This window comes from Larus michahellis, chromosome Z (genome assembly GCF_964199755.1).
Source record: "Larus michahellis chromosome Z, bLarMic1.1, whole genome shotgun sequence".
Classification (NCBI taxonomy): Eukaryota; Metazoa; Chordata; class Aves; order Charadriiformes; family Laridae; genus Larus; species Larus michahellis.
The window spans coordinates 10,583,966-10,596,298 of record NC_133930.1 but is presented as its reverse complement, the minus strand read 5'-3'; the positions used below and the strand labels follow the sequence as shown (position 1 = coordinate 10,596,298).

Sequence of the window (12,333 nt, the reverse complement as noted above, 5' to 3'; positions counted from 1 at the left end):
CGATCAAAGGCAGGGCATGCAAATGAGTTAACAAAGGTTGTCTTGACTGTGAGCTGGCAATGTCATGGCAGGGGGGAACCCTCTGGCTGTCTGATTGCATGTTGCCATCCTACTGAAAATGTGCGTTTACTTTGTGCTATTTTGGCCACAAGGGGAGAAATTTGCATCTTCCTTCTTCCATTCTGAATTGCAGTCTGTAGGGGAGCATTTTGGGGGTGAGAGTCATGAAGCCAGGGAATAAAGCAGATTATTCTGCTCTGTCTCTGAATGACCCTCCTGGGACAAGGAAAGTTTCAGAGCAAGGACCCGTCTTGAATTTCTTCAGCTGCAAAGCAAGAAAATGATCTCTCGTACTCAGGCCCATTGGGTGCTACAGATGCAGGTGTGACGAAGGTTAGGTCCTGAGCAAGGAGTAGGCTGGTTCTGCTCATTTCGGGGATGAACATGGAGCCCCAGGAGTGCAGCTGAGACTGCATCTGCACTCTTTTGCTGCCACTTCTTTTCAAACCTGGTTCATTATGAATAAATATAAAACTAATGCATCATTGAACTTTGGAGAGAATTGGTTATAATTTGGCTGGGAAAAGAAATAGCCACCTATTTTTTACCTTAACTAAAGTCCATGAAACAATCCGCCCATCCGAAGAGACAGAGAAGAAGTTCAAATTGTTGTCCATGTCATCCTTCTGCCACTTGACCTTAAAACAAGAAAAGAGTCTCAGTCAGCACAGGGCATTCAGCATTAGCAGGACAGAGTCCCATGCCCTCAGTGGGGTCTTCTGAAATCCTTGCTGAAAAGCAGCTGGTTTCCATCCCAGAGGAGCAATGCTGTTGCACAGCATGTATGAACGCACTTAACCTCCACAGGCAGTTTCAGACTTGCCCCTATCACTTCCATTGCTCACTTCCCTGCAGGTATGCTGCAGAGCAGGCAGAGCCCAGCCCATGGGGAGTCTGCACCTCCCCACAGGCATCTCCCCCAGCAGCAACAGGAGTATTGCCATCAAGAATGGGCCTTGTGAGGTGTCTGAGCTATGCAGCACTCTGCACTACAGCACAACACCATCCCAGAGATCCCCAAGATATCTCCAAACACCACCAGCAGTGCTGCAGAAAGGTCCCCAAGACACCCGAGTACATCACTGACCCTGCCCAAACTAACCCTTTCCCATTTGGCTAATTACTCCAAGTCCAGTGCCATATGGCTACCCTTCAGCTGGACAACCTCAAATTAGCTTTCTGTCCCTATGTGGGGTGCAGACAAGCCCTTGCAGTGTGACATGGGTCCTTGGGGCACTTCTGTTTCAGAGAGATGAAAATGTCTCCATTAAAATTGAAATCCTCCCTACACCTTCAGAGCATCTGTCTGCCTGGTAAGGAGATTTGCCTTTTGACTGTGACAGCTCAGCAGGAGAGATTAGAACTCAGATAAATGGCTTACAGTTTAGAAGAGACATTTCAGTTAGACCAAAAGCATTAAGAACGCTCAATTTTCAGATCTGGGAATTCAATCAGACTGAAGGGAAAAGGATGACTTGTCACTGGGCCTGTCAGCACACACTCCTGTGGGCATCTGTCAGTTCAGAATGGGGACAAGCACTTCAGCACGTTCTGCTGAGGTTTTCAAAGGTATATCTGTTCCTGTCCAAGCAGTGCAGCAGATACATTTCCCTAAACATCATCCCATAAATGTGATAAATGGGCACGATTATCCTAGAGCTTACCAAATACTCTATCTATGACCAGCTATTTCAGAAAACAAGCAGCATTCTCAATACTTTAATTACACAGACTGGGTATTGTGATGATACTTCCTTGGGAAAAACAGTGTTAATTCTGTTTTGTAAAATTGTTTGTACCATAAAGTTCTGTGGAGCAAGAGACTCGCCAAAGATTAATTAATCCTCTGGTGAACAGGTTTCCTACCTAGAACACACTATTCTGAGGAAGAAAAAATAAAACATAAAAGGAATCCATCTGAGAATACATCAAAATGCCGGTTTCATGTCCGTAAGATGCAACTGAACAGTCTCAAGTGACATATACCTTGGAACATCCTTGCACGGGAGAAATCATAAGTCTCCAACTAGAACCACTTCTGCTATTTGGCATTAAAGGAATGGCGTAATTCAGTATGGCCCAGAATAAAATGGCTAGCGATAAAAAGACAGGTTCAACAGCACATATGGATAACAGTGATTTCCAAGGCTGGCCATGGTGCACAAAATGTGCAGGGTATATTTATTCCAGGAACATCTCCCTGGGATCATAAGCTACTGCTGACAATGGTGGTCACCAGCAGCTGCTTCAGATAAAGGGGCTGGTGTAGTGAGTAGCATTAATTCAAAGTGAGAAACGCAGAGTTCAGGGGGAACTGGTTATAAATACATGCTCATACTGGGCACAGAAAAAGGGTCATGTTTCCAACCAGAATTTTATAAATGCCGCTCTAGAATTGTCTGACAATAAGATGTTTTTATTTGAGTCTGAGCTGTCCTGAAGTCTACAGCCACCATCCAGGTCGCTGACACAACGCACACAAGTAGGATCTGAGCTGGTCTAGACTCTCTCTGTAGGGAGAGTCCCAGCTCGCCCCCTGTCAGAGCCTACGTCCAGGCACTCATTATTGCAGCTGAGTTCCCAGCTACACTCTTGCCAAGTACAGGGGAGACATTTTGCACTCGAGCTAGAGCCAAGTGACAGCCCATCACACCAGTGGGAGACACATGGATGAATGTTCAGCATCTGCAGTCCACCCCAATCAACCTGTGCAGACACAACTTCTGAGTCCTCATGTCTATGCAAACACATGTTGCAGGAACCTCGTCTGGAGGTGACCAACAATGTAAGCACTGTCATGAGCTCATGGGTTTTTTTCCCAAGCGAATTCCTTTCAGCATTCCCCATGCAACGAGCTTTTCTCCAGGGTTTGCCCACTCCAAATACCCTCTCCATGATGGAGATCTAGTCAAGTTTTCTATTGGTACTCAGGTGTCACAACTACTTCTCTTCATCTGTTACACAGACAGGTGGAATCAACAGCCCCCAAAAGCAAGTAGGCTGATTTTCTTGGGGGCCTCTTGCTCCTACATTCAAAGCAACCAACAGTACCTGAGTTAGGTACATATTGTAGACAGCTTGAACACAGTCCCACAGGGGCATCAGGATGTGCCCTCAGGTGACTGTCAGCAGCTCTCAATGACGTTAGCCTGAATTTCAGAAAACAGAAGTTGGCACTTAATACTTTCAATTTTCCTTCAACACCTCTGACATCTTAATAGTGTTTGTGATCTTTTTTCTCCTGATCTCTGAATCCCATGAACACTTATTAGAGTAATTAGCCTTCATGATACTGCAATCAAATCGGGCGTCTGCTCAGAACTGGCCTTTTCTCTGCTCCCAGAGGCCTGTGAACGTGGCACAGCCTCCCATCATTAGCGGTATCCATGCTGTGCAGGTGGGGCATTTGACGAGAGAACCAGGCAATTGTGTGTGTAGTGGCAAGGAGTTAATTCTTTCCTGAAGCATGTGATAATCAAGAGAGGATTTTGGCCACATGAGACAATTTACAGCAAAAGTTCAATTATGCTACAGTAAGAGTAAAGAACCACACGAGAAATGAAAGTGTGTGTAAACAACAGAAAGGAGACAAGTAAACACAGAGGAGTAAGTCATTTGCTGTGCCAGATCACGATGGGACCTGTCATAAAATCAAGGATCTGCTGCAATTTTTTCAGTGTGATCTTTAACCTGGCTGTTTTTGCAGTGCAAAATTAATGTGTGAAACTCATTACTGTGAGAAGAGCCTACTGCTTTTTAATTTTTGTTCCTTAAAGACTGTTTATTTATAAAGAAGTTGAGACTATTCAATCACCTGTTTGTTCATAGAAAAATAAAGATTAGAACCTGCACATTCACTGCTATGTACAGCAGGTTAGCAGGGCAATAATCCACAGATTCCTAGCAAGGGAACACTATCATCCCTGTCTATGGCAGCTGGTAATAGCTTCCCTCCAACAGGAGATTAGAGACCATTTATCCAATCTGATTTGGAAATTCCCATGTTTCTGATGTCATTCCTACAAAAGAAATAATGCTTGTTTTCATGGCACGGAGGCTGTTAGTCTCTCACACAGACAAAATACAGGTCAAAATCATCCCAGCCATGAGGCTGCCAGAGGCAGGATTTGCCTGCCTTTCTTGGAAGGTGACACCTGCTACTGCAAACACAAATCCCCCCGGCTGGCCCTCGGCTTGCCAAAGCTCAACTGCGGGGTGCCACATGCAACACATGCACATTGACTGACGAGCAATTCCTTCTCTTTCTATTAATCGTCCTTCAAGGAGCCCTTCGCCAGCATTGGTATACCATGTCCCTGCTGACACCTGCCCTAAGTGAAATAGAGCATTTTGGTCATTCAATACCTAAAAAACCAAACAAAGTCTGCCACAGGTAGAGTAGAGGAAAGACAAAGGCATCATCAAATCCCCACGCTACCCTTTCACTAACTGGCCAAGTGAGGTGCTCAGATGACTCCAGCAAGCAAACAACTCCTTGAGCTGCTAAGGAAAGTCCCTGCCAATATGACCTGGGGACAAATTCCTTTCATTGCCAACCTGGCAATCAGTACAGTCCTTGGCAAAGTCATCATGGCAAGGCAGGGTTTGGAGGGACACAAAAATTATATCTATTCCTCTCTGAGGCAGGATCAGACACACTGCTACCATTGGTGACAATATGCATAGGCTGTTCTCACAAGTCTGCAACAACAGGCACTCAACAACTTCCCTGTAGATATGTCAGTGCTTAATTTGCCTTATATAGGAAAATTCCTTTATCACAAGTCAAGGCAATTACTCCTTACCATCTCCCCAGTGGACACAGAGAACAACAGTTTTTTTCCCTTTTTATAACAGTCTTCAAATGAGCAAGAAAACGTTGCTGTGTCCTTTCAACTTTTTTCCCAACCCAACAAAACCAATTGCTTCAACCGCTGCTTCCAGTTCCTGCTTTCCAAGGAGGAACCATTCTTCCCCTTCAGTCCCCCTCTGCAGCAGCAAACACACGGTACAGGGCCATTCCTAGACACTAGCAGAGAGGAGTTACAACCTCTTCTGTCTTATATTCCTGCTAATAAATCAGAATGACACATGTCTTTGTGCAACAGTATTGCATTGCTGACCATTGACGGTGATCTGCTATACTCTCCCCTTCTAGCACCGCGCTGCCTAACCAGTCATCCCCTGTTTTGCATCTGTGCATTAAATTCTTCTTTCTAAACATAGTATTTGCTCATGTCTTTATTGGATTTAATCACACTGATTTTGGGTCTTTCTTCCAATTTATCAAGATCATTTTGAACATAATCATGTCCTGCAAAGTGCCTTGTCCTCCCAAGGGCGTTCCCCTATTCTGTAATTGGAGTTGTTAATGAAAGTATTGACCAAAAGAAGGTCAGAACTGACAGCTGGAGGGTCTCACTTGAAACATCTTCAGAGTATGACAGCAAGCTCTGTATCACTGTTCTTTGAGCACACTGCCTGAGCCACCTGAGCTGCCTCTTTACGATGATTTTACCTAATTCATATTTCTCTGCTTTGGTTATAAGAATGTCACTGTGTGAGTCTGGATCAAAAGCTTTAGTCAAGTCAAGATGGATAGAGGTGATAACTTTGACTGCCTCACGCTTCTCATGTGGCCCATTTCTCTAAAACAAAAGAAAGAAAAGAAATTATACTGGCTTGACAATTTATTCCGGACAAATCCATATCATCTTCTCTGAATCACCTTATTATCTAGACATTTACCAATGGTTTTGCCATTTGTTCCAATGTTTATCCAGTCATTGAAATTGGTCTGTCTGGTCAGTAATTCCCTGAGTCCAATCCTACCGTTTTCCTCCAGATATTTTTCACTTCTTCCAGCCCTTTGAGACCTTTTCCATGTTCATGGCCACGTTTGTCCTACAGGGCAGAGTGCAGCCTGATACACTGCTGTGCTATCATCCACATTTTGCAAGTCCCTGTGGCTGGCTTAGGATGCCTCTAGCCTGGGTGAATTGTCCGGACAGTGGGCTCTGGGCTTTGGTACCCTGTCCATGTCACTGTCCCTCCTGCACGCAAGGACAGTCCCTTTGAGGAAAGCACCTACGGAAACCTCTTTTGCCAGACATTGGCTCTACAGCATCCCTGAAAAGCATTTTGGGATTGATGACAGCAGACTTTATATCTACCACTATTCCTGTCTTCCCACGTCACAGGTCTGAGTCCATAGGCAACAGCAGAGTGACCCTTCCGTTCATCCGTGCCCTAGCGCACACCCCAACCTTGCCTCTGAGTCAAGGTACTCAATCAGCTCAGATGCTGTAAAAGGACTTGCACATAAACAGTAGTCTCTGCCTAAAATACAGGATGGATGTAGCCCAAAAACTACCTAAAATGCTTGTTAGTGATCTGAAATTGATCTGGCTAGTTCTTTAAGTACTCCGGGGTATGTTTAAGCCAATCTGGCTGATGAGCAAGAACCTGTCTCATCTGAATATTCTTTAACATGCTCTTTCCCTATTCTGACCTGTGCTTTCATCCTCTTGTTCCATTAATCACACTAAGCAGCCAGTCTCAGACACTTATTGTAAGATTAAACAATACAGCATCAAATATTTCATCCTTCTCCATAGCACTCAGTATTAGGCAAAAGCTTGCTTTAGTAGTGAGCCTATATTCTTCATTCTTTTAACTTCTAAGACACTTCCCAAACATTTCCCCCTTTGCTTTTATGACCCAGGGTAATCACAGCTCATCTTGCACCTTCACTTTCGCTGTATTAATTTGTCTTTGTGCTTTTCTCTAATACTCAGTTTTAGACACATGTCCTTGTTTCTGTGTTTCTAGAGGGTTTTTTTGTAATTCACTGCCGAGCTGTAGATGCATCCGTATAGACCTGTCTCAGAGACCTCGCCATTCTGCCCAGCCCAGCAGTTCAGGGAGCTCACCCATCTGGCTCTGTAGCTGACCAGAGCCACAGACTCTTGCAGGAGCCCAGCTGTGCATGACGGGAGCACAAGTGCTTCCCAGCCCCTCCGGGCTCTCTCAGCCACCCTATTTTCATACCTTGGGCACACGAGGCTAAGCAGGCAGATTCAGACACTTTTCCTTACACTTACGCTGGCTGAAGACTTTTACTCACTGGCAAACATCTGCTCCTTGAGCAAGCATGCAAACACAGTGAGGGAACACGCTCTCAGCTCGCTCTGGCTGTGCCTGCCCTGGCAGCACAGCACAGACGCAAACCCACTGTCAAAACCACATTTCCCAATGTCTTTATGAATAAACTTGGGCCAAAGCAAAGCAGCAGCAGAGCTCTGGGTCTCTCTCAGGCTAGAAGAGCTGAACATGTGCTGGATTTAGCAAGAGAACAAGCTCTCATGGCCCAGGTCACCAGCTGACAGATGAACACAGTGTAGTGGCTTGCAGAGGCAGACAGACTAAACTCCAACCAGGAATATTCACGCAACCCTGGAGTGTTAGTCCAACACCTAGTGGGCACCTTTGTTCTGTGTAGGGGGTATTTTCTCCATTTCACTGCTATCCTGTTTTTCAGTCTGCCTCAGCATCATGCTGAGGGCTCAAGCTGAAGTGCTGATCTATGATAAATTGCTCCATAGGTCATAGAATGATAGAACAGCAAGTTGGAAGGGACCTCAAGGATCACCCAGTCCAACCTTTCGTGGCAAATGCACAGTCTAGACAAGATGGCCCAGCACCCTGTCCAGAGGAATCTTAAAATTGTCCAATCTGTCACTTCCCTGGGGAGATTATTCCAATGGCTGATTGTTCCCATTGTGAAAAATTTTCCTCTTGTGTACAATTGGAATCTTCCCAGGAGTAACTCGTACCCATTACCCCTTGTCTTTTCCTTGTAAAAAGGGAGTCTCCATGTTCTTTGTAGCCACCCTTTAAATACTGGAACATGGTAATAAAGTGTCCCCTAGTCTTTCTTTTCACAAGGATGAAAAAAACCCACTTCGCTCAGCCTTTCCTCATATGGCAGGCTTCCCAGTCCTTTGATCATCTTTGTGGCGCTTCCCTGGACTCTCTCCAGCCTGTCCACATCTTTTTGTATAGTGGGTACCACAGTATTCCAGGCATGACCTGACAAGTGCTGAGTAGAGTGGGATAATGACATCTTTATCTCTGCTGGTGATCCCTTGTTTGATGCAGCTCAGCATCCTGTTGGCTTTCCTTGCTGCAGACACACACTGTTCACTCATACTGAGTTTGTCATCCACCAGGCCCCCCAGGTCCCTTTCCACAGAGCTGCTCCCCAGAGGGGTAGATCCCAGCCTGCACTGCACTCGTGGATTGTGTTTTCCCAGATGCAAGACCTTACACTTGTCCTTGTTGAACTTCATCAGGTTCTTGTTAGCTCACTCTTCCAGCCTATCCAGGTCTTCCTGCAGGGTGGATCTCCCTTCCCAAGTGTCCACTTCCCTGCTTAGTTTGGTATCATTGGCAAACTTGTGTTGGGGTATACTTGATCCCATTATCCAGATCACTTATGAAGATAATAAACAATTGGGCCCAATATCATAGAATCTTCATGGTTGGAAGGGACCTTTGAGATCATCGAGTCCAACCATACACACACAAAAAACCCCCCTACAATCTCTGCCACCAGAGCATGCCCTGAAGTGCTAAATCTACATGTTTCTTAAATACCTCCAGGGATGGTGACTCCACCACCTCCCTGGGCAGGCCGTTCCAGTGCCTGACCACTCTTTCAGTAAAGTAATTCTTCCTAATATCTAATCTAAACCTCCCCTGCCGCAGCTTCATACCATTTCCTCTGGTCCTGTCGTTATTCACTTGGGAGAAGAGGCCAACACCCACCTCTCTACAGCCTCCTTTCAGGTAGTTGTAGAGGGCAATGAGGTCTCCCCTCAGCCTCCTCTTCTCCAAACTAAACATGCCCAGCTCCCTCAGCCTCTCCTCATATGACTTGGTCTACAGACCCCTCACCAGCCTGGTAGCTCTCCTCTGGACACGCTCCAGCACCTCAATGTCCCTCTTGTACAGGGGGGCCCAGAACTGAACACAGTACTCCAGGTGAGGCCTCACCAGTGCCGAGTACAGAGGCACGATCACTTCCCTACTCCTGCTGGCCACGCTATTCCTGATACAAGCCAGGATGCTGTTGGCCTTCTTGGCCACCTGCTGGCTCATGTTAAGCTGTCCGTCCACGAGCACTCCCAGGTTCCTTTCTGCTGGGCAGCTTTCCAGCCACTCAGCCCCAAGCCTGTAGCGTTGCTTGGGGTTGTTGTGACCAAAATGCAGGACCCGGCACTTGGCCTTATTAAACCTCACACCACTGGCCTTGGCCCACCGATCCAGCCTGTCCAGGTCCCTCCGTAGAGTCTTCCTACCCTCAAGCAGATCAACACTCCCGCCGAGTTTGGTGTCATCTGCAAACTTACTGAGGGTGCACTCAATCCCCTCATCCGAATCATTGATAAAGGTATTAAACAAAACTGGCCCAAAAACTGAGCCCCGAGGGACACCACTGGTGACCGGCCGCCAAGAGGATTTCACCCCATTAATCACAACTCTCTGGGCACGGCCATCCAGCCAGTTTTTTACCCAGCGAAGAGTACACTTGTCTACACCATGATTCACCAGCTTCTCCAGGAGAATGCTGTGGGGGGACAGTGTCAAAGGCCTTACCAAAGTCCAGATAGACAACGTCCACAGCCTTCCCCACATCCAGAAGGCGGGTCACGTGGTCATAGAAAGAGATCAGGTTGGTTAAGCAGGACCTCCCTTCCTAAACCCATGCTGGCTGGCCCTGATCCCTTGGCTGCCCTGCACTTGCCATGAGAGCTCACTCAAGATAATCCTGTCCGTGATCTTTCCTGGTACCGAGGTCAGGCTGACAGGCCTGTAGTTCCCTGTATCCTCTTTCCGACCCTTCTTGTAGATGGGCATCACATTAGCCACCCTCCAGTCATCTGGTACCTCCCCTGTTGACCAAGACTGTTGATAAATGGTGGAGAGAGGCTTGGTGAGCTCTCCTGCCAGCTCCCTGAGTACTCTTGGGTGAATCCCATCCGGCCCCATAGACTTATGTGCATCTAGGTGCAGAAGCAGATCATTGACTACTTCCTCCTGGATTATGGGTGGATTGTTCTGCTCTCCATCCTTGTCTTCCAGCTCAGGAGGCTGAACACCCTGGGGATAGCTGGTCTAACTGTTGAAGACAGAGGCAAAGAAGGCATTAAGTATCTCAGCCTTCTCGTCCTTGGTTGCAACTCCCCCCCGCCCCCCATCCAGTAAGGGATGGAGATTCTCCGTGGGTCTCTTTTTGTGGATGTATTTATAAAAACTTTTTTTGTTGTCCTTTATGTTAGTGGCCAAGTTGAGCTCCAGCTGGGCTTTTGCCTTCCTAGTTTTCTCTCTGTATAACCTAATGAGATCTCTGTACTCCTCCTGAGTTGCCTGTCCCTTCTTCCAAAGGTGATAAACCCTCCTTTTATTCCTAAGTCCCATCAGAAGTTCCTTGTTCATCCAGACTGGCCATTTTCCCTGCCCTTTAAACTTGCGACACGTGGGGACAGCCTGCTCCTGGGCCTTTAAGATTTCCTTCTTGACGAGTGTCCAGCCTTCCTGGACCCCTTTGCCCTTCAGGACTATCTCCCAAGGGACTCTCTCAACCAGTGTTCTGAACAGGCTAAAGTCTGCCCTCCGGAAGTCCAAGGTGGAGGTTTTGCTAACCCCCCTGCTTTCATCGCTATGAATTGAGAACTTGACCATTTCATGATCACTAAACCCAAGACGACCTCCGACCACCACATCTCCCACTAGTCCTTCTCTGTTTGTGAACAGTAGGTCTAGCGAAGCACCTCCCCTGGTGGGCTCACCTACCAGTTGTGTCAGGAAGTTATCTTCCATGCACTCAAGGAACCTCCTAGCCTGCCTGCTCTCTGATGTGTTGTATTTCCAGCAGATACCCGGCAAGTTGAAGTCCCCAACCAGAACAAGGGCTGGCGATTGTGAGACTTCAGCCAGCCGCTTATAGAATACTTCATCTGTCTCCTCATCCTGGTCGGGTGGTCTGTAGCATACTCCCAGCACAAGATCTCCCTTATTTGCCTTCCCCTTCATCCTTACCCATAAACACTCGACTTTATCATCACTGGAATCTAGCTCTATACAATCAAAACATTCCCTAATGTACAGAGCCACACCCCCGCCTCTCCTTCCTTGCCTATCCCTTCTGAAGAGCTTATAGCCATCCATCGCAGCATTCCAGTCATGACAGTCATCCCACCACGTTTCCATGATGGTGACTACATTGTAGCTGTCCTGCTGCAAAATGGCTTCCAGCTCATCCTGTTTGTTGCCCCTGCTATGTGCATTCGTGTAGCTGCACCTGAGCTGGGCTACTGATTTCACCCCCATCCTTGGTCCTTTATCCCTAGGCTCATTACTAGTGGGCCTGGTTTTATCTCCTGCCCCCTTCGATTCTAGTTTAAAGCCCTGTCCATGAGCCTTGCTAACTCTTGGCCTAGTACCAGTTTCCCCTTTTGGGATAGGGTTTTCCCATTCTTAGTGAGCAGGCCCGGTGTCCTGCAGATCAAACTATGATCACTGAACCCAAAGCCCTGCTCGTAACACCAGTTTTGGAGCCAGGTATTGATCTGTCTGATTTTCTTGTTTACCCATTCGTCAGTCCCCAAAACTGGAATGGCAGAGGAGAACACAATTTGTGCTCCCAAACCCTTGACAAGCCGTCCCAAGGCCCTGAAATCTTTCTTCTTTGCCCTCAGACTTCTACTCTCCAGATCCTCACTGTCTGCCTGTAAGATCAAAAGAGGGTAATAATCTGAGGGCCGTACCAGGCCAGGAACCTTCCTGGCTATATCCCTAACATGGGCCCCAAGGAGGCAGCAGAGCTCCCTGTGGGAAGGGTCCAGCCTGCATTTGGGACCCTCAGTTCCCCTCAGAATGGACCCCCCTATGACTATTGCCCTCCTCCTGCTCTTCACAGAAGCAGTCTTAATGCGTGGAGCTGGCTGCTTTGGCAACTCCCTGGATGGGGCTTTATCAGCATCCTTAATTCCCTCATCATCTGTCTCCAGAGGCCCATATCTGTTCTGTACGGGCACCTGGGGGGGCATGGGGGGTCTGGCGGGGGCTCTCCTGCTGCCCCGAGCAGGTACCTGCTTCCATTGCCCCCATCCTCTCCTGGTTCCCCTCCTTCTGCCTGGTGACAAGAGGGCAGGGGATCCTCTACCTCTCATGGAGCCTCCTCCTGCTGCTTTTTCCCTAAGGATGGCA

General features: G+C 47.4%; 1 protein-coding gene across 2 annotated transcripts in view; it reads right to left on the bottom strand.

Annotated features, from left to right (window-relative positions):
• Window positions 1–12,333, bottom strand: part of DNAI1 (dynein axonemal intermediate chain 1) — a 161,139-nt gene that overhangs the window by 60,118 nt on the left and 88,688 nt on the right. For both annotated transcript variants that reach the window (XM_074570570.1, XM_074570571.1), the window contains one exon: window positions 609–698. In XM_074570570.1, coding sequence (XP_074426671.1) covers window positions 609–698 — 90 coding nt within the window. The remainder of the gene's footprint in view (window positions 1–608; window positions 699–12,333) is intronic.